The 22,687-nt window shown below is 39.9% G+C and overlaps 1 protein-coding gene across 1 annotated transcript in view; it reads right to left on the minus strand.

Moving 5' to 3' along the window:
* The window catches only part of LCOR (ligand dependent nuclear receptor corepressor), a 64,230-nt gene that overhangs the window by 10,363 nt on the left and 31,180 nt on the right, over positions 1-22,687 (minus strand). Inside the window, exons 4-6 of the mRNA XM_058028665.1 lie at positions 9,619-9,751; positions 4,832-5,119; positions 1,895-1,988 (exon numbers count right to left, since the gene is read on the minus strand). Coding sequence (XP_057884648.1) covers positions 1,895-1,988; positions 4,832-5,069 — 332 coding nt within the window. The 5' untranslated portion in view covers positions 5,070-5,119; positions 9,619-9,751. The remainder of the gene's footprint in view (positions 1-1,894; positions 1,989-4,831; positions 5,120-9,618; positions 9,752-22,687) is intronic.

Consider the following 22,687-nt stretch of genomic DNA (forward strand, 5'->3'; position numbering starts at 1 on the left):
TGCTTAGCCCCCTATAGTTATTAAGTCACATTGGTTTCAAAATCCACCTCCAAATTTCTCCATGTTCAGCATACAAATTAACAAAGAGAATCTATTTTAATGCTCTGGGACGCTATACTGGCGTCAAGCCCTCTGGCTAAGTCAGCATTACTTAAGGATAGGATACATAGTGCTGAAAAGCTACATTATTATTTTTAACATCACACTGGGATTAAAAAGGGTCTTTAGAGAAAAGACGTCCATTGCAAGAACCTGGCATGTAACATACACAATGCTTGATACACATGCTGTTCACTTCTCTCCAGGATGCAACAAGTCATAGGATGTGCACAACAAAAGTCAACAAGGATTCAGAACAAAATCCAGAGAAATGGATCAAAGTTTGCAGTTCCAGAGAACCCTCTCAGACAATGTGCATTCTCCACCCCTTCTACAGCATGTATCAGCATCACAGGGTGCACCAGTGATTCTACACCTAAATAGAGGTCATACAGGCAGTTAATAGAGGGTTACACCCGACTTAGTGATGCTGAACAAACTGCAGCCAGCCTCATATGCCACACACCTGGACAAGTAACCACAGGTGCCAGTATGCCACATCCTCTCTGGACCCACAGGACCGAGCAGGACAGTGCCAGATGCTGGCCCTGCCATCCCTGTGTGTTGGACTTTGGCCCTCACTTGATTCACAAACAAGGGAACAAACAGTACAGAGCCTCAGTGGCTTCTGCTGCCTTCCTAGGAAAATAAAGATGGAAATAACCTGTTCAGAATTAGAGAAGTACTGCTGGTGAAGGTTTATGCTAAAGAATTGTAAAAAGTTTTAAGTTTTAAAGAGGGATTGAAGTATTTTATTAATAGAAATATTAAATGGAAAAGTAATCTTGAAAGGAGAAATCTGAGACCGTATATTTTTCCAAAGAGAAGTGCAAAAATTCAATCAGCTGTTAGCAGTACATGGGAATGGTGGTGGAAGAGGGTTGCTAGTTGAGATTTTGAAGTTTTCAAAGGCTATCATAAAGCTAAATCCAGCAATTAAATAGCACTTTAAACCATATACTATTTCTGTACTTCAGTAAAAAATACTTGTTCACAGCAGCTTCAAGATAATCAAGACCCAAACCCCCTCTTTGTCCCAGTCAGCCTCTCCAGTACCACCCTGACCAAGAGTAAAGGGTTTCTAAATGTATGCAAATGGTGACCATTAGAAATATGAAACCTAAAGATCGTTTTTCTATTTAACAGTATTTCACACCTTAAACTGATTAGGCAAGAGTAGTACACCACATACTTTGTGATTATTTTTTAAAAAAACTTGTTCAGCACTACAGAACAATCACAAATCCAAAGTTACATTTAAAGTTTTCTGAACTACCAGACTTCCTGCCCCATGTCCTCTTCTAAGTTGTGGTTTATGCAAGGAAATATTAACAAAAATCACGCAGTGATTTAAATCTAATTCAGCATGGTTTATCACCCAAACCACTGTTACCTCTAAAATAAACTTTCCTGTTAGCTAACTTTGCCCTAAGTGAAATGAAGTCTAAATATACTGCAAAACCTCTAAGACTCTTCATGCACTTATTTGAACTTGCATGTTAACAGCAATAACCTATCACTAACCCCAAGAAACAGGTAATGGAAGGATCTCTGGATAAGCACCAATTTGGCAAAAAAACCCAGATATTAGAGTCTTTAACTGCAATTTAAACCTGTCTCAGTTGGCAACAACTCTTATTTGGCAGGTGGGGTGAAGGTATTTGCCAAAGGTACAAGTTGAAAACACATTACTCCAAAGGGTTAACACCAAAAGAAACTTAAAATTACCAGGAGCTAGCACACATTTTTAGTAAAAAACTGTTTTAAAAGGTCATAGTAAGTTGCTTTCTCTTACCCATTTCCCGAGGTACTAGAGCACCCTGGAGAGTGACTCAGAGAGGTGCTGCCAGCACAAGGACTCTTCTTAGTGGATAAATCAAGCACACCGTCTGTAGAGACAAAAGAATGACTTCAATGTTTGAAGAAGCAGGATCAGCCATGCTGATCTTGTCTTCAGCTGAAAAGACAAAGCAAGTCTTCTGAGCTGAAGTCATTTTTAGCACACATTTTTTGGTTTATTGTATTTTTAAACAAAATAAGGCTTGGGATATTTTTTGCAATATGGTTTACATGTGACTTCAATATAGTCTTCAGAAATCACAATAAAAATTAACAAAATTAAAAGTGCATCTGTTACAGGAGACATAGCATAACAAATTACCTACAAGTGACAGTTCTGGATACAACAGAGCCTATCACATAACTACCTTTCAGTGGTCCAGAACTGAGACAATCTTCAAGATTTGTCAATCTGAGATATTCCCCTCCTTAAAGGGAGGCTGCAAGCCAGTACTAGGATTTTTTTCTTTTTTTATCCAAATCTCTTGTAGGAAAATTCACTGAGAATTTCATATTGGAAATTAAATAATTACACACATAGATGTGAGATTTCTTCTCACATGGCAGCCAGCTTCATCTTCTTTTTTCATTATCTCCAATGGGTCCCTACTGGAAAAGCTGCTGCCTTTCTCCTCCTATTGTGTTGTTTTATTCTCTCTCTTCCATATGCCAAATTGGTTTTCCTGTTAGACTGCTTCCTCCACTCTCACTAATGGCACATCCTCAAGCTCCCCCATGCTCCCCTGCAAACCCTTATGTAAACTCTGCATTTACAGGCACCAGAAAAGGGAGCATGTTTCACCAGGAAAGTCTTGCTCTTGCTGCACTGAAGCAGCTTGAAATTCTGGTCATTTTAATAAGGGCAGCATTGTCATTGAAGCAGCCCAGACATCTGAAGTTCCTGGAAACTTTGAAACGAGGAATTTATGAGGCAGAGATAAATGAAACCTGTTGGCAAGGTGAACTTGAGACATATGAGAGCTCCTCACTCGTTCCATCTAATCAAGTGAATACCACCCAACACAAGAACAATGTAAGGCAGCTTTCACATTGCTTAAAGTTCTCATTTGACATATGGAGAAAAAAACATGATAAACAGTGAACTAGAATTAGCTTACAAAAAGCTGTTCCACCCACTGCATTTGGGAACACCATAACCCAAACTTAAGCAAGCAGAAAATTAAATTTTCTTTTCGAACAACACTTATTCAGGCACAAGAGACACAGACTGGATCAAGTCTTTCATTCTTTTCAAGAGGCTGGACAGCACAGGCAGCTGCTGGAGGAACTTGCATCCATGCTTCCTCCCTCAGAAGAGTCGGTATGACCTAGAAGCCCCTGAGGAGAAGCAGGGCCAACCTCACACCCCAGGGAGAAGTGTACAACTAGCTGGGGTCCCTTCAACTCCCTAGAGCCAACTATACCACAAAGCACCACTAGCAATCTTTCATGACAGCCTCTGAAATCTCTCATTAACAAGTTTGGCAAAATCTCTTTCCAATTACATTAAATGTAAATTGGGGAAAAAAATTTACATCAGCAAACAGATTACTGTATAATTCAATATGCACATGTTCTACTCGCATAATGAGCGTTATGAACACCATACATTATCTTACAGCTTTTTCCATCACATGGTAACTAAAGAACAGTTCATGTTCATGCTTTTTTCTTCATCACACCATCCTCTAATTAAAAAGGAACAAACCAAAAGCAAAACTAATTCTCTCCCTCTTTCTTTCAGCAAAAAGTTTAACAACGAGAACAGTTTAACATTTACAAACATACATGCAAAACACACTCACAAAATGCATTTATAATAAAGACAGCTAGAAACAAATGCCTATCAGATAACTGCAGAGACCCATATTTCAAGAGAGACACTATTCAACCTCTCACTGCAGTGCAACAACAGCTTTCAGTAAGTCCTATAAGTGCAGAATGTGTCCAGATGTCCAAGCTGCATATTACTGGACACATAAAATTCACTTGTGGACAAAAAGCTTCATAAATCAAATTTAAAAGAATAAAGGGATACCTACTTTTCTGTCATAGCTAGAAAAAGGCTTTTTTTCAGGCAACTTTTCCATTTGCAGATGGACAGCCTACTGTGACAGAATGACTTTAAGCACTAACATTTTTCTGAAGAAGGATAAAGGGTCTAATTTTAATCAGTATGATACACTTAAGATTCAACAATTTCAGAAAAGAAAAGTTCATATACTATATCACTCACAGAATTTGCTTCTTTAGAAAAAAAGCATTTTTGATGGAAAGGAAGGTTTTTGAATTAAAATAAGCTCTGAAACACTGTTAGGATTTATTCAATCTGTGCTCTGCAGAACAAGTCTATTTTTAAGGTAGAAAAGAGACATTTCTTCCAAACACACAAACCTGGAAGTTTAGTGTAGTTCATGGGTATAATTTTCATAGCCCTCACAAAGCAATTTCTCACAGACTTTTTAAAGATACTCTTCTCACACGCAACCAGAAAGAAAATAAATCAGCTTTTCAGTCAAATTGTGCACTAAATCTTCAGAGAAGAGACAACATTATGATTTTCATGACCACGTGAACTTCTCTTATCAGCAAGTGTACAGTCTAATTTGGAAGACTGTTTCTTGCAGCTACCAGTAGGAACAGCACATTCATCCTTGGAGACTAGACCATGTCCATCCCCCTTGCCCTTCTTCAGAAGAATCTCTCATGGGTCTACATTCTTTCAAAAAGTCTTTTCTCTCCCAGCCATACTGAACTAGTCATTATTTAATTGTAAAAACATCTACTGCTTTTCCACTTTACATTTTATGCAAAAGTGCAACCTTCTAATTGGTTCTGCAAGAATGCCATTAATGGACTGCCACAGGATGCAAGACACTGGTAAGAGTCCTACCTTGTTCACTAGGTTCTGACTGAGACTTTCTGACAGTAAGGTCCAGAGGTGAGTCTTGGTCAGCCATGAGCAGTTTGCTGAGCACAGGGTTCTGAGCAGTTGCAGCCGTGGGAGAGGAGGCGACCAGAGATGCTTTCAGCAGGCTTTGGTTCTTTGTGCTATTGGGCTGGCTGGAGTCCTGAGTAGAGCTATTTTTTGAGGTATATTCAGCAGCAAACTGTCGGATCATTCGCTGCATGATCTCACGGGCCACTAGGGGAATATTTGGGTCAGAGACCCTAGGACTGTCTGCAAATATCAGAGATTTCTTTTAAGGAAGCACTTTAAGTAAAACAGCTTTTATATTAAATCATTGTTTATTTACCAAAACAAATCCGGGGGGGAAAAAACCCCAAAGATAAAATAGTTTCTGTAGAAAATGTACTTTAGCCATAGAATACCTGAATAAGAACCATTGCTAACTGTGGTACAGTCTTCCCAAAATAACGCTTTGCTAAAAGAAATATACAATCTCATATTTTGTTTTAAAATACAGATATATTCTACCAGACCTTTAAGAGGTGTGGAAATGGAAAGGAGAGCTAAAGTGCCTAGTAATGGAGCTCATCCAAAAATATTGAACAGGTTACACAGTGGAAGAGTTGCATAACTTACCTGCAGCTACAGAAAGGTAAAATGGAAAATAAATTTGCAGTCCCCTATAGGTTTACTGATAAATAAAGCCCTGTAGTTCTGATAAATTAAAATAATTTGCATGAAGATCAAATGTTCTAGTATCTTCCATCTCATTCTATGTATTCCTTTTGATATTTCTAACAACGCAATCAATGCAGGATCACCCAAAGAACTTGCATATACACAAAACCCCAAGATGTGTCACATGACAAGTAATTCTATTTCTAGAGGAGCTGCTAAATCTATTAGTAACGGATGTGAAAAAGAACAAGTAGGCATTGCAATTTATTTCTATGAAATAGTGTATAAATAAAAATGTATCTGGGCATGTGGACAGCACAAAAATTTATTGACAAAAATCACTATTTTAGACCAGTAGTAATTTGTGATGCAAAAGTAAATCTGTAACTCCTAAATCACAAAAGCTAAGTCCTGCCACTTCACTTGAAACACTGTGTTCTCTGGCCAAATCAGTTTTGTGGTTTTTAAACAAACAAACAATCCCAAAAAACCAAAACAACAACAACAAAAACTAACCACCCACAATACTCCCAAAAAACCCCAAAGCACTGAAAATCACACCACTATTCCAGAAATGGCTCAAAAGGTTTGATTTTCTATTACCGGAGAAACATTCAGAAAACAACTGTACAGTAGAAGACCAAATAAATCTTTAAAAGCAGCTCTCAAGAGGGAACAATAGAGAAGTGTTTACTACCTCTTTTAAAAAAATTGCCCAGGTTGAAAGGTAATCTATTGAGATTGAGCTATTAGAAGCATTAGGAAAATCTTCTGTGGGACCTTTCAGTGTTAGATTTACCTTTTGCCACCATTTTTGTCAAAAGTACATCAATACAACAAACCAGCTTTATGGTATGTGTAAAGGATGACTGACATCAAGGTTTGAGCAGAACTGCCTACAAATCAAAGAGCAGCAGTAGCAGCCTGTTTCTTGATGAAACACCATATTGAGCTTGAAATACTTATCAGGCCCGAATTCCATTCTATAAGCACAGCTTTCTGCACCTAAGATCTTATACAGTCACCATGTACATTCTTACAGTAAATTTCTGTAAATCTTATAAATTTCCAGGATGTTTATGTAAATATGTAACCATTTTCTTTAAAACATCCTGTAGATTTTACTTGTTCTCAAGTATCAAATACTACAGTTTTACGAAGACACCAAAAAATGAACCAAACCTAAATTTTGGTACATTTATAATCTCACTTGTTTCCCAAATGGTCCACAAGGACACCAGCCTGGAAAAGCGAGAAGGTTTTGTTCTGCTATGGTGACATTTCTTCTACTTTTCTAATCTCTTCACTATGACCTCCTGAAGGACATAGAAAGGCTCTAAGGAGGCCCAGAGGGACACAATTTGATGGCATGACCAGACAGATACCAACTGTTTGACATGTGCTTGCAGCATACACAAGAGGGGCTGGCAGGAATGCAGAGCTTTATGGCACTTGTGTTTTCTGAACAAAGAACCAGGCCTTCACTGTGCACCATGTTCTTATGTTCATTTCAAAAATGCTTACATCTGAACATATTTACACATTCAGAAATAAAATATTACATATGCCTACAGCCATGCATCCTTGTAAGCTGCAACTTCATAGAATCAGACAACTTTCTAGTGCTGTTCAAGATAAATGCACTAATTTGGGTCACAAATCTCTGTTTCCAAGCAGAAGGGTAGGTACCTAGCACATTAAAGGCTTCTTGCTTAATATAAAGCCTGCATGCTGAGGATTAAAGCTGTTCAAGAGTGGAAAATATGTGCTGGTGCCCATCCAGCATCACTTGAAATCAACCACATATCTATCTTGACTCCACCTGTCCAGGTTTTTTTAGGAAAATAAAACTAAAATTAACTAAAACATAGAAATTCTCTGAGAAGAGAAAATACAGCAAAAAATTATCAGCTATACCTAGTCTGAAGCAATACCTCTGAGCTTTAAAGCCTTAATAGCTTTTGTGTATTTTTATATCAAAATCTTAAAAGGGCAGTATCATACAAATAAACACATTATTTCATTAAACAAGAAGAAGGTCCTGTCCTGCCACAAAGTAAAGGTAACAGACAACTAAGTACTACCACTCTGCTTTGACTGGAAAAATAGGAGTATTTGAAGGAAGCATTACTGGGTCAGAGTGCCAGGGACACAAACTTCAGAGAAAGGACTAGGATTAAGGAACAGTAAACCTGTTGAAAAAGTTTGCTGACCTTATTAATTCCCTATTCATGCTCAGTACATTAATGTGTGGCCAGTGTTCAGAGAGCAGCTGCATTTTCTCTGATCTACCCGGGCTACAAAATACCCATCTCAAATGTTACTGGCAGTGAGGATGGAAAGAAGAAAAAAACGAATTGCTGGCAGGAAGCCAGGAGAGCTCAGCATCTCTGAGCAATGTAGGAACGTTAGAGTTCTGCCATTCTTTGTGTCCTCTTTGGTATGACAGTGCCTTGGGATCTTATGGTAGTAGCATGAGTTAGATTTCAAGCAATCTAAATACAAGCAAGCTCAAAATCATGCATTAAAGATTCAGAACTGACTTCCTGCCAGGCTTCTATCCCTCGCCTGTTACTCTTGCACCAAGCACAGCTTTGTCCAAGGAAGAAAAACAAGGGTATACTTTAAAAAAATCTCAAAGATTCTTAAAAATCTGACATGTTTCATTATCTTTATTCTAGTATAAAGCCACGGACAGAGTATTATACCCTTCATTAACACACTGCAGTATCTGCTGCTGCTCCTCAGTGAATTTAAAAAAGCATACTTTCTTAAAAGACACATGTCATACATGTTTTAAGTTTAGTGGTAAATGAATGAGGTCTTTAATAAACAATTTGGAAGTGATGGAAAGGCTTTTTTTTCCGTCACCAGAAAAAGCAACATGAAAAAAACCTGTTTTCTCTAGACTTTACTTTTCTTAAATTCCTTCTGGATTTGAAGATAAATGGGATAAACTCAAAAGCAAAAGGAAACATTAAGCTTACAAGAAAAAAAGAAAACTTAAAAAGGAAGCCTTGGAATAAAGGCATTATCTGAACTATCAGTAGTAATGCAATGACTATCCTTCCTACCATCCTGCATGTATTGCAAAAAGTATAGAAGCATCATAATGTATAGCTTGTATTTATTCATTTGAGTTATAAAAGAAAGGCAAAGATACTGTTATCTACTTAAAACACCTTTAAATATTTTGGTCACTGGAAGGAGGGGCTGAGGACTGGCTACAGCAATTTCTAATTTGTTAAACTGAAGCCTTGCATTGTCCCCCAGCAGATAGGTTGGAATTACTGATTTGGCAGATTTTCTCACACATGGGTTAGACTGATAAGTACGATGTACTTTCATTCAGGATGCATTTGGAAGCAACCTCTGGATTAATGTTTCTCAGATTTGTAGAAAACAGTGAAATGAGCTCTGTGCCTTCCTTAAGAGCAGTTTAAGCAACAACCCTCCAGAAAATATTTAGGTGATTTTCTAGCACTGAGCATGTTCTTGGCATATTCTACAGCAATTCTTTTGCTGACCACATTTTGAATTCTTCATATATTCTCCTTAGCACTATTCCAATAATATTTTATACTCTAGATTGTTGGGAATAGGGTGGGTAATCATTACCAATAGTGAAAAGACTGATGGCCTTTAAAAAAAACTGCATTAGTACATATCCCATCAAAATAAAATATATTTTTTTTTAAATAAGAAAACACATTACCCGCCTACAACCACCACTGCCACTTGACCTTTCTTCCAAACAGTCCACCCACCTAAACACTGGCTATGGGGAACAGTTCTGCGGGGTAAGAACTGAGTCATCTCTCCAAAAGTGAAAACACCAGTGATCTCATGAAGAGATTTGGTTTAGGGTTAAACAGTTTTATGCTCCCTAGGCATCAATACTCCCTTCCACTGTCCCAAGCCCACACTGTTATGTTGCCACATTACTTCAGAATAAATTTTTATCCTTGATAAATATATATAAAGAAGGTAACTGAAAAACACTGAACATCAGATCTTTGATACCTATATTGCATGCAAAAAGATCACAAGAGACACTATTTCCCACATCCTCCTCCCCCATTAAAACCAACCTTTTCTGTAAAAGACTGCATTGAGGAACTCTTCCGCTTGCCTTTCAAAACGAATGATTTTTGCTTGCTCTTGTCTAAGCAGAGCTTCTTGTCCAGCTTCCGAGGCTGGCTCATCCAGACTGACTAAGTGTTCCTGCAAAGATATTTAATATTTGTAAGATCTTCCAGACTCCAAAATTAATGAAGTTCCCTAGGCATTCAATATTTTACTAAATTCAAAACATTTTCAGGTACTCAGCACAGCTGAATTTATTTAAATCAAAACTTGTTTTTTTGGCTGCATCAGAACATTGTACTTTGTCCTGTTTTCTTGTTGTAAATTGGACTGGTTTGAAGGTCAACCAGAGGGAAGAATTAACCCCACACAAATACCTTGCAAGTGATTTCCACAGGGAGCTACAATTTAATAGGAAAGTTACATTAAAGGCAATAGTACAGAAACACTGGCTTAAACTGACAAAGAGTTTTGGCACCCTCTTGGGCAGGGAGGTGGTGGCAGTCTGATTGAATGGTGGCTGCAGTCCCATTGAAATGATGGATGTGGACTTGTCAAAGCAGTGGTCCTGTGGAAAGGTCTGCTCCTTCCCTGGGGGTCCAGTGGTGGCTCCCCCAAGTCCCCAGACCTTGAGATCATACACCACCCTCAAATCCAGGCAGGAACGTTCAGTACCTCCCCCAGGACAGGGAATTTTACAATGGAATGATGTAATCCTGTAAGACACAGGATGTTTTGGGGAGTCCTTGACGGCAGATTAGCAGAGATGACCACCCTCAGGCTGGGTGTAACAAAGAGAACACTACAACTAATTCAGAGGTGGGGTATGCAGCTGTTACAAAGGACCCATCACTAACAATTCATCAGAAGGTGATGGAAGTGGTGGTAGAATACATACTTTGGTGGCACCTTGCATTGTAACCTAAGACATTATTCAACCCTTATTCAACACCATTTATATCCAAATCAATACCCTTATTTATATACACCTACACAATGAAGCATTACACACAGTTCTTGCTTAAAATTAGGTGTGTTGAGGTACACAACAGGTTTCCCCATCTTTTTGCATTACTCACCAAGTATAAACAGGCAATAACAATCCCATAGATGGATTTGCCTTTCCCTGATGTAGGATTAATCCAAACTATCTGTCCTAACATACCTCTTATGTGTACCACAGGGACTTTATCTCCTTCTACAAAGTGCAAGGGTTCTGACTGGGCAGGACCAGGTGACCAGGTGGCCTTTGTTAAATGCAACTCCCAGTTTTTGAAGGTCCCCCTGCCCAATGCCTTCAGGGTGGTTTTTAATAGTCCATTGCACCATTCAGCTTTCCCAGCAGCTGGTTCATTATAAGGAATATGGTACACCCCCTCAACACCATGTTCCCTAGCCCAGGGTTTTATAAGTTTGTTCTTGAAACAAGTCACACTGTCAGACTCAGTTCCTTTGGGGTGCCATGTCTCCACAAGACTTGCTTTTCCAGGCCCAAGATGGTGTTCTGGGCAGTGGTGTGAGGCACAGAGTAGGTTTCCAGCCCTCCAGTGGTTGCTCCAACCATGGTTGGCACATAGCATTTGCCTTGGCAGGTTTGGGGAAGGGTGATGTAGTCAATTTGCCATGCTTCCCCGTACCTGTATTTTGACTACTGTCCACCATACCATATGAGGCTTCATCCACTTGGCTTGCTTGATTGCAGCACACGTCTCACAGTCATCCACGAGAGATACTGTCCGTGTTTAAGTCCACAGGACTGGTCACAGGCCCATCGGTATGTCCCATCTCCTGCCTGATGACTGGAGGCCTTGAGGGCCTAACAAGCTAGAAGTAATTCTCCTTTGGCTACCAGTCCAGATCTACCTGAGATACTTGAATCTTGGCAGCAAAGTTCACCTGCATGTCGTTACTTCATTAGCCTGACTTTTGTGTACACATACATTGATGTGACAGACCTTCACAGTCAGCTTCTCTACCCAGGCAGCAATGTCTTGCCAGATCTCAGCAGCCCAGATGGGTTTCCCTCTGCGGTGTCATTTGGCCTTTCCTCACTGATCCAGCCATTCCCACAGAGCATTAGCTACCATGCACAAGTCAGTGTAGAGTCTTGGCCACTTCTCTCATTCAGCAATATTCAAAGCCAGCTGCATGGCTTTAACCTCTGCAAGTTGACTTGATCTGCCTTGTCCCGTGGTAGCTGCTGCAGCTTTCTGTGTGAGGGTCCTCAGAGCAGCTTTCCATTTCAGGTTTGTTTCTACAACTGGGCAGGAACCCTTGGTGAAGAGGGCGTTATTGCTTTTCATTCTCTGGTAGTTGTTTATTTGGTGGGGTCTCCTCAGCGCATGTCACCTGCTCCTCTTCTTCTTCAGAAGATAGTCCAAAACTCTCACCCTCAGGACATCTTGTTATGATTTCCAGAATCTCAATGAGATTAGGATTTCCCAACTAGTTTCCCTGTGTGATCAGCACGATCCAGTTGCTCCACATGGCATCAGTGGCATGATGTGTAGAAGGAACCTTCCCTTTGAAGACCCAGCCCAGCACTGGTAGTGGGGTTGACATAAACAGCTGTGCTTCAGTGCCAATCACTTCTGAGGTGGCTTGAACCCTTTTGTAGGCTGCAAGAATCTCTTCCTCAGCTGGGCTACAGCTGGCTTCAGACCCTTTGTATCCCCAACTCCAGAATCCCAGCAGTCATCCTCGGGTGTCCTCAGGTCAGAGGCTCCAGGAAGGATCATTTCCCCCGGCCACAGTGTAGAGGACACTTTTTACATCCTGCCCTGTCCTGACTGACCAAAGGGCTACCGCATGGGAATCTCCTGTTTAATTCAAAAGCTTGTTCAGTGCCCCACCAGAAATAATTTTTCTTTTCTGTCATGAGATTGAGGGGGCTTGCAATTGTAGTGTATACTCTGGGATATGCATCCTCCAAAAGCCCACAGCACCTAGGAAGGCCTAAATTTCTTTCTTGTTGGTTGGTGGAGACATAGACGTTATTTTGTTAATCACTTCCACTGAAATCTGGGAATATCTATCTTGCCACTTTACTCCTGGAAACTGAATTTCTTGAGCAGGTCCCTTAACCTTACTTCATTTAATGGCAAGCTTTCAGGACAAACTGGAAAATCTTCCTTTTTCTAAGGCTTCCCATCTGCATTCCCCCCTATGATGGTGTGTCATTGATGCACTGCAGATGTTCCAGAGCCTTACCCTTTTCCAGTGCAGTGTGGATCAGTCCATGGCAGACAGTGGAACTCTACTTCCACCCCCAGGACAGTCAATTCCAAGAATATTGCACACCCTTACAGGTGAAAGCAAACTGCCAAAGAAACAGAGAAAAATCCTTGGCAATGTCAATGGTCGCATGCCACTTTACTACCTTGGACTCCAGCTCGTACTGAAGCTGCAGCATGGCTGGCACAGCAGCACTCAGTGGTGGCAGGATTTAATTCAGGCCAAGTTAATCCACTGTCAGGCTCCATTCTCTACGGGATTTAAGCCATAGAGGGCTGTTAAAGGGTGAATGAGTCTTGCTGACCAACCCTTGGCTCTCCAGTTCAGGAATCACCTTATGGATGGGAGAGTCTCGGCGCTGCGATATTGCCGATGGTGCACGGTTGCTGTGGTGATTGGTACCTGTTGTTACAGCAGAGGGGTTGTCTGAGAGACAAGGCAAGGTATTCAGTTGTCTGATTTGCTCTGTCTCTAGAGCAGCTATCTTAAAAGCCCAGCAATGTAATTTTGAGTCTTGAGATAGTCTATGCCAAGGCATGGGGCCTCTGAACCAGTCACAATGGGGTGTTTCTGCCACTCCTTCCCAGTCAAGCTCACTTCAGCATCCAATACAGCCAGCTGCTGGGATCCCCCTGCCACCTCAAAAATGGAAATGGATTCCACTCCCACATACCTTGATGACATCAGGGTACACTGAGCACTGGTGTCAACCAAAGCCATAAACCTTTGTGGGTCAGACATGCCAAGCCACTGGATCCACACAGTCCAATAGACTCGACTGTCCCCGTCCCCTACCTGGCTAAAGGCAGGGCCCCTCTAAATCCCGGTCATTGTACACATTGCTCTCCTCCTGTAAATATGACCTTGAGGTCCCCTCAAAAGGGTCGGTAATATCATCATTCTTTTACCACCTGGAGCCTTGTCTAAGAGAGACCGAAGCAGCGTTGACTCTAGATGAGCTTCTTGCGGTTGTTGCTCCTCCTTTCACTTCATGTACGTGGGTGGCTAAGGAAGAGGTACACCCCACTTCTTCATGTCTTCTCCACTCTCCTGAAGGAAAAACCAGAGGTTACCTCATGGAGTGTATCCTCTCTCCTTGGCTGGAGGACATCTGGTCCAAATGACAGAGACTCTTCTTGGTTCTGGCAAGATATGGTAAATTCCTTCCTTAAGCTCCTTCCTCAGTTTCTGGTGGCCCTCTTCAATTTTGTTTTCCAAGCTACAGACATGCCCACATCCTTTCAGAATGTCATCCTTTCAGGTGTCATTGGCTGCAGCGTCCCAGATGTGCAGCAGCCAGCTCAGAATGGACTCGTTTAGCTGCTGTGTGAATTCACTCTGCAGCTCACACAACTCACCCAGGGACAGAGACCAAGTGATGATCTCCAGCTCTGTCTCTTCCACCTGGGTACGAAGGTACCTCCTGCTACCTCCTCATGAGTCCCTTTGCTGAACGATTTGCTCTTCAATTTCCTTTTCTTGAACAGAGGCAACTGCTACTGACTTAGGCTGTCCTGGCTCAGTGACAGTCCTGGCTCAGTGACAGGCTCAGACAGGGCCTGCTGACTGGCTTCTTTTTTCCTCCTCCTCCTCCTGAATATGCTTGGACCACACCAAGCTTGGTCGTGACTCCAAGCATGGCATACACAGCACAGGCCATACAGAGAAGACTGAGTAAAATTAACAAGATTATGCCATCCTTGACATCCAGACAAAACACAGTATTTTCAAAAACTGCTGTGTTGGGCCTGAAAAGCTGGAAGACACCATTCTCTACTCTTCCCACCACTGGCTGGGTGAGATTATGAACAAGGCCCCATAACCAGCAGTCCAGACCAGGACAGGAGAACAAAACTGAATATATCATCTAAATGAGGTTCACTGCCTCTGATATTATCATGCAGTAGACATAAAGAACTAACAAAGCAATTTTCATAGCATTCCCTGGTCTCAAAAGGAATATCACAACTGGCAAATACTTCCCCATGTGTAGAAAAATACGGAGAGCGGGGTACAACATCCGTGCAAACATGTCAAGCATCATAGTGAATAGGCAGTTTTTGTAATACAATGTAAAACTGCAATTCTGACATCTCTCAGGATGCTGCACGTTGGTTGCCAAAATATGTGCTGGTTTGAAGGTCAACCAGAGGGAGGAATTAACCCCACACCTTGCAAGTGATTTCCACAGGGAGCTACAATTTAATAGGAAAGTTACATTAAAGGCAATAGTACAGAAACACTGGCTTAAACTGACAAAGAGTTTTGGCACCCTCTTGGGCAGGGAGGTGGTGGCAGTCTGATTGAATGGTGGCTGCAGTCCCATTGAAATGATGGATGTGGACTTGTCAAAGCAGTGGTCCTGTGGAAAGGTCTGCTCCTTCCCTGGGGATCCAGTGGTGGCTCCCCCAAGTGCCCAGACCTTGAGATCATACACCACCCTCAAATCCAGGCAGGAACGTTCAGTACCTCCCCCAGGACAGGGAATTTTACAATGGAATGATGTAATCCTGTAAGACACAGGATGTTTTGGGGAGTCCTTGACAGCACATTAGCAGAGATGGGCTGGGTGTAACAAAGAGAACACTACACCCAGCTCACAGGTGGGGTATGCAGCTGATACAAAGGACTATCACTAACAGTTCGTCAGAAGGTGATGGAGGTGGTGGTACAATACATACTTTGGTGACACCTTACACTACAATTCAAGACATAAATGATGATGATCTTACACAAATGTAAGATTTGATAACAATACAGAAAATAAGAGTCCATTATAAAGAAGAAAAGCATTTGGCTGCAAGTCTCATATCTAGCACTTGTTTTTTGGCTATTATTTTTAGATCCAAGAAATAACTGTTGAAGGCAAAATATCCACAGTTCTCCTTACTCCATATATCCATGCAAACTAAGCAAAAAATGACCAAATATTATCAAAAAGCAAGACCTTTTGTGAAGAAGCTCAATAGTAGCTACTTTTAAGTGAAATAAATTTAAGTTAGCTGTTACAACACCTACAACTAAATAAAATCCATTCTCACAACTGGAAGCAGCTGAGTAATCTCAAGAACAAATTCAAACTAGGATAATTAAGCACGTGAGATGTCAGGATACATCATTCATTTTAAGTACAGTCAAGAAACTAGAAGGCAAGGTTACAAAAATACAAAATCGAAATGCTTAGGTTCCACCCCCAGATGCACACACCTTTTTTCATTTCTATCAGTTTAATGCCTTGCTCTGGCTCAGGAGAAAAATCTCTTTACTGGTCCTCTCCTTCCACTTTCATTTTAAGCTATATTAAAGATACCTGTATTTACCTACTGCAGGAATGTATACACAGCTACTCTTTGGCTTCAGGGAGTGTTTTGTTTTGTTAACCTTTATAAAGTATCAGTTACCATAATATTTAGGCTGCATCTGTTTTTTTGGCCTCTACCGTATAAGTTGATTTCAGACTCACGGAACTAGAAGGGAAGAACTGGGAATTCATTTAAAAATCACAATAAATGAAAAATAAGCAAATCTTAAGTTTGCACTGTCTCAACTTCAAAAGGTTTAAGAAGCAAGATTATATGAGAAGCCCACAGTAAATTAACGAATGCAGCAGTCACACAAACTGTGTGCTAAGGGTAATAATACCAAATGCTCTGGCCCGAACCACATGGATGGGCTTTCACACCATATTTGTGATTCCAAAAGCTCTCTATCAAAAGCAAAGGGAGATACTATCTCAGACAGACACAAAGCAGTATTTTATGACAAACAGAACATGCAATGACAGAGGTAACAAGTGAGTAAAAACATCTTTGATTCTGTGAAGGTAAGAGCCTGCAGAAGTGAAGGCCTCACAAAATGACTGAGGCTTTCTTCCCTACCAGAGATTCAAACCTGATTGCTCCCACAGGAGAAGCTTCTTCTTTAACAGACTATAGCTCTGGAAGAAGCCTAAAATAAAAATAACCCTTGGCCAACACAAAAAAATAAAAATAAAAAATAACCCTTGGCCAATCCATTTCAAATCTTCCTAGCACTTTTTGCATCAATAGCAAGACACTGTTTGTACTAGCCTGGTAACTCAGTGGAAAAATAGGCCAGTAGCACCCTGCCTCACCATAAACAAATGTATTTTATATTACTCATACAAAGGCAACATAAGAAGAGTACCATTTAATTTACTGAAACTAACTAAAGCTGTACACTTGCTACATAGAGAAGGAATGAAGAAAAAGGGATCAGCCAGAAGAAAAAATTCTAAGTGGCTTATGCTGGTGAACAGCTCAGTAAAGGATCTCTTGATCTGCATTTAGGAGAGAAGAGGAATAATAGGAAGAAAATGGCACTGCTTAGTTTTTACCCCCAAAATTAAGGAGCATCTCCTTTCATGTATGGTTTTTATCAGTGTCCATGCTAAGACATCAAAACAAAGAAATACAGTTATGTAAAAAGTCAGATTTAAACTCGCTCTTCGAATTAAAAAAAAAGTCTTTGGGCATGTTCAGTACAGCACTGACTACATGAGACAAAATATACTGGGAGTAGTTCTGCTTATTGCACTTTTCAATTGTTCTCTTATCTATTGTACCATAATTATGCCAGGAATCTGTAGGATTTTTCACCCCAGAAGGAAAATTCAAGCTTTCACACTAAGTATTTGATTGTGATTGCTATTCTACTTCCAAAAGTGAGGTGTTTTTGTTTGGTTTGGGAGTGTCTGGTTGGTTGATTTCTGTTGTTTTTTGTTTGTTTTGTTGTTGTTTTTTCTTTTTCTTTTTTTTTTTTTTTGGTTAGGATGGGGGGTTGTTGATTTTTTAGGTGTCATTTTTTCACATTTTCTAGTATTTCTTCCCAATAACCATTATTTAAAACCACTACTTTCAGGTTTACTCACTTACTCCACAGTCCTAAATCACATCTAAGTTTTCAGTAGCAAGATGCAGGTAGTAGGAAGAAGAAAAACCCAGTAATATCTAGATAGTATTTTCATTGGGCATTTTTTCAGGGTATTTATAGCCATTCAGTTACTTTTAGGTATTATTTATAACATAGGATTCTTTCTATTCTCTTTGTGCTTCTCTTCAGGTGGGAAGAGAATGCCCCAGAGCATTCCTGGAATCCACCAGTGAACATGCAGCATCACTCTATTGAACAATAAACCTTCAGAGAAAGATACCTGGAGTGGTTTGCACATGCTCTTTGTGGGCTAAAGCTCTTTTTGTACAATAAGATAAACAGCATAACAATGTAATTAAGTCAAAGAGCCTTAGAAATACAGAGCTGAGGTTTTCAAAAGGCAAGGTCAGTGTGTGACCTTGTGAGACCACGTATCCTGGGCAGCCCAGCCTTGTCAGCACTACTGCTGGATGCTCACTGAGAGCCTCCTTGCAGGAAATGTTGATACAGCAATTCCAATGCTGAACTGCTGACATGAAGAGAACTCTATGATGCAGGCTGTTGTGGTGTAGATGTGCAAACAGCAGTTTCATGTTTAAGCCACAGCACACACACAGATGGAATGGGAAGAGCCCACAAGCTAGAACAGGATGAGATAATTCCTATCCATCTTCAGGAAAAAAAAGGAGGCTGCCCAGAGACCACCCATGGCTGACTGGTCAATCCCATGGACTCCCTCCAGCCTCCCACCCTACCTCAACGTAAAAGCAGGAACACTGAGTAAAAAAAGGACTGCTAAAACACCCCTAGGCTGTCTTCTCCAATGTGGTTTTTTCCTTAAGACTGCACAGTCTTTTTAATTCATAGCCAACACAAAGGAGAACAATTTTCTGTAGACAAGCTTTAAGGGTAGCAGACCTCTTTGTCCCTTCTACCTGCAAGAAAATATCATTCTTGTTGCTTTCATTTCAATGATACTCAGTTTGTTTACATCTCTCAAAATGCTACAGTCATTTGAGGCTTCACCAGCATTCAGGTTTTCCTCTCCAGGTATTAACACAAATTCTTCTCTTGAAACAGTCCATGAAGTCATTTACCAATTTCACATTCCTATCACTTTTAAGACCTCTGAAACTTGTGACTTGACAAAACAGGTCTGTCTTGTCCTGTTTTTCAAATTTATCAAGATAATTTTCGATTCTGAGCATGTCCTTTAAAGCAACTACGACTGCTCCCAGCTTAGTATTAAAAAAAATTCAGATGGTTTAATCAGTTTTAAGACCTCCCTCACTTAATGAATATATTTTTTTTACAGTACGATGACTGACATCATATTTATCACATTCAAAACATGCAACTTGACTGATCCATAGCTATTGACTATCATTTATTATCTATAGTAGGGGAAAAAGAAATATATCAGTGAAATATAAATGTAAGCATGCTGCGGTGTGGAACCACAACATGCTTACATTAACACTGATGCACAAGAAAAGCTGCAACCCTGCATTACTGCTAAACACATCTGGAGATTATCACAAACAATATTTTCAAGTTTTAGTCTCCATATCAAATAATTTTAAAATGACACAATACAAAAGTGACAGTCTAAATGCTTGAGTTTAAGCGATGAAATCCATTTAAAATGTTTTAGAGCATGTTCCAGCACACTTGGGGAACTCTGTACACAGCTTAAACACATTCTAAAGCCATCAAAAATTGTAGGAGTTCGACAACTTCAACTCATTTTTAGATATTTCCTTTGCCACCTTCAATTATTCTACAAGTTAATGCTTTAGATGAGTGATAACTTCTCTTCAGAATTATTCAGACATTTACCACAGTTCATATCTCACTGGTTATGCTCCTCCATAGTCAAAGGCCATCAGATTTCTGTAAAATAATTACAAGCTTTTAAAAATACCCAAATCATAACAGAGTAATTTTGAATTTTAAAATAACTTCTTCAAATGCTGTACCTTAACACACTTCTTCACAAATGAAAGAATTTTGAGAGGTCCTTTCACTGAAGCCCAGGTATTTTAGAGAACTTTGCAGACCAGAATCAATATTCCGGCATCAAGCAGCCGATGAATCCAGAATATGCTCCTAGAAGTAATTTTCTCTCTTGCTATTTTTGTAGCTTAAATATATCTATAAAATAGTTAATGTGCTTAGGAGTATTATCCTTCTTGTTCTGCTCTCACCAACCAATGAGATTAGCTGTGTATCCATGTATGTGTGTTCCTTTTTTCTCTTAATACACATGAATTGCTTTATGTCACTGTAGACAACAGTGTTTTCCTTTCTACATGAATATATTCAATTGAATATTCTTAAAGGATTCATTTTCCAGTTTCTCCTTTCTTCTGGCCTTTCTTAAACTAGGCTTGAGCTCCAACTATGAGCAAATGACACTACAGACCACCTCATTTGATACAAACATTCTACATGAAGCCAAAGATTTCTTCTGTAATGATAGCTCAGTCAGATTATTTAACAAATCACACAGAAAAATTAGGAATCATAATTAAAAAGAGATAAGGCAAGTACACTTCAATCCATCTCAATTGATGGGTCTTGGCTGTACCACAACCTTTTAGAAGGAAAAGTGATAAAGACCACAAGCAATAGAGAATTACCACAACTGCACATTATCCAAATGTGAATTTGTCAGATTTGGTGTCAGATTTGGTCCCATCCCAATCTTTCTCTCACCTCATGGAGGCAGCCAGAGCTGCTAAATGGCTTTTTTTGTCTTTCAAGGTGCCTGTCCATTTCTGCACAAAGGCACCCATATTAATAACCTGGTAGCAGCACCTTAGGTAACCACTTATTCTCCTATCACACCATGCAGAAACAATGGTGTATTCTGCATTCTGTGATGAAAAGAAAAAAAAAATCCAGTTTCTAAAAGTTCTACATTACTGCACATAACACTTTGGATTTGGGAAAAAATGTCCAGGAAGATGCTGGCTCCCTACTTTGTCTGTATTTTGTTATCTCATTCAAATGAAAACACTTAAGTCCATTTCTCTATCAAAACTTGTCTTGTATTTTGACTGCCAAAAATGCAGGTATTTGCTCAGTAGTTGCAATTAGAACTGCTGGTACAAATACATTAATATTTTTAGAATACTTCAAAAGGTGGTTTTCCATCCTTTGAAGAAGTCATGCAATGAACCTGACTGCCTGCAGAAGCAGTAACAACTATCACTGAGTGGGACAGCTAATGTAGATTCTCACCCCATAAGCAGCTCTGCCAATAAACAAATACTGGCCTCCAATTCTCATCCTGCAAGTCCAGAACTCATTTTTACTTATGCACAGCCACTGGTCTCCTAATTTACAGGTAATTCTCATGGGCAAATGAAATCCAGAAAAAAACCCTGAAGATATTTATTGGTTTTGAACTTGTTACACTAGGTATCTACATGTCACTTACAGGTGAAAATCAAGTAGATTGATTGATTATTCAACTAATCCAAAAGGAGGTATTGGTAATTATGTACTCAAAAAACCCCAAAAAAACAGGCCAGCCACAGCCACACACTATCTTAATACATGGCTTGTGGCTATCCAGCTCCCAGCTACACAATCCATTACACACCTTTTCATTCTGTAACTCAGCACTCATGCAAGCACCAACCCAAACCATGCCACCCTGCCCAGTTCTTCTCCAAACAAGGTGACAGGATGCACATGAACAGCCTGCAACTCCCTAAAGAATTAGAGATCAGTCCAGATGTTCAATGGAAGAGATTTAAAAAAAAACTAGTACCATTCTAAATTTAGTTGAACTGAATTAACAGAAGACTGTCCATTATTTAGCTAAATACCAATTAAGTTACAACCTTTTTTCCAACAATTTAGTCTCACATATTAGAATTCTAATTAAGATGTTGTCAAATTCACACTTTTTGAAGGCTCTTGTGAAAGAATCATATTTAACTATGTATTGCAAGCTAATGACATCAGTGCCAGCAGGGCAGCAATCTGCTGCACCCACAGGGGAAAGGAAGCACTCCCATCCTACCATCTCTCAGATGACACACAAAAACCCTAGACCTAAAAGGACACATATTATTCCTTCAAAAACAAAACAAAGACAAGCCAAAAAGCCAAAATACCCAAACCCAACAGAATTGACAGAGAGGCTGGAGGGCAGTAAGACTGCCTTTTTGAATACCTACCATACACTGTCCAACTGGCCCACACTATGACCAGTCTCTCATTCACCACAAAATTAATTTCTGAATCAATTCAATGGCTTAACTAGAGCTGTGTTTAACACTGGATTTTGTCCTTTTATGAAATGAGGTAAGAAAAAAAAAGAGCTCCTTTCACAAGTATACATACATGTTACCTGCTGTCAGTCTCAATGAAATAACTACGACTTACATCTGTTCTAAATGCAAGCATTCCTAAACCTCCTCTTGTGCCTTAATAAAAGCTGTAATACAGAAACATGCATGAACTGGCAGCACGGCAAATATCAGTGTCAACAAGGTACTTCCTTTATGGACAAGCCAGTCAGCTACATGCTAGCTGCTACAGAGGAAAGAGTGCTTTTGTTTAATTCCTAAGTTGATAGAGATCCATTCTGGTGTTGTTTTACATTGTGCAGGAAGAAGCAGTAGTTACAAATTCCAGTAAAGGAAGTTTTGCCAAGACAGATGATCCTTCCTTCCTATGTTATAGAACAATCAAATTTCAATACGTGGGCTGAACAACAATCAGTATAGCACCAAAGCTTCTGTTTTATATACAACTATAATCTCCATAAGAAAATAAACTGCAAGTTTATTGTGTTGGCAAACCTGACTTGTCCATGTTTAGGTTCTGACTTCATTGTGAACAAGCACAGTACAAAAATCTACCATGCACATTAATAAAAGGATATGGCCCACAGGGAAGAAAATTCCAAGATACAGAACAAGATTCTAG

The sequence above is a fragment of the Melospiza georgiana genome, chromosome 8, assembly GCF_028018845.1.
Source record: "Melospiza georgiana isolate bMelGeo1 chromosome 8, bMelGeo1.pri, whole genome shotgun sequence".
Taxonomy (NCBI): domain Eukaryota; kingdom Metazoa; phylum Chordata; class Aves; order Passeriformes; family Passerellidae; genus Melospiza; species Melospiza georgiana.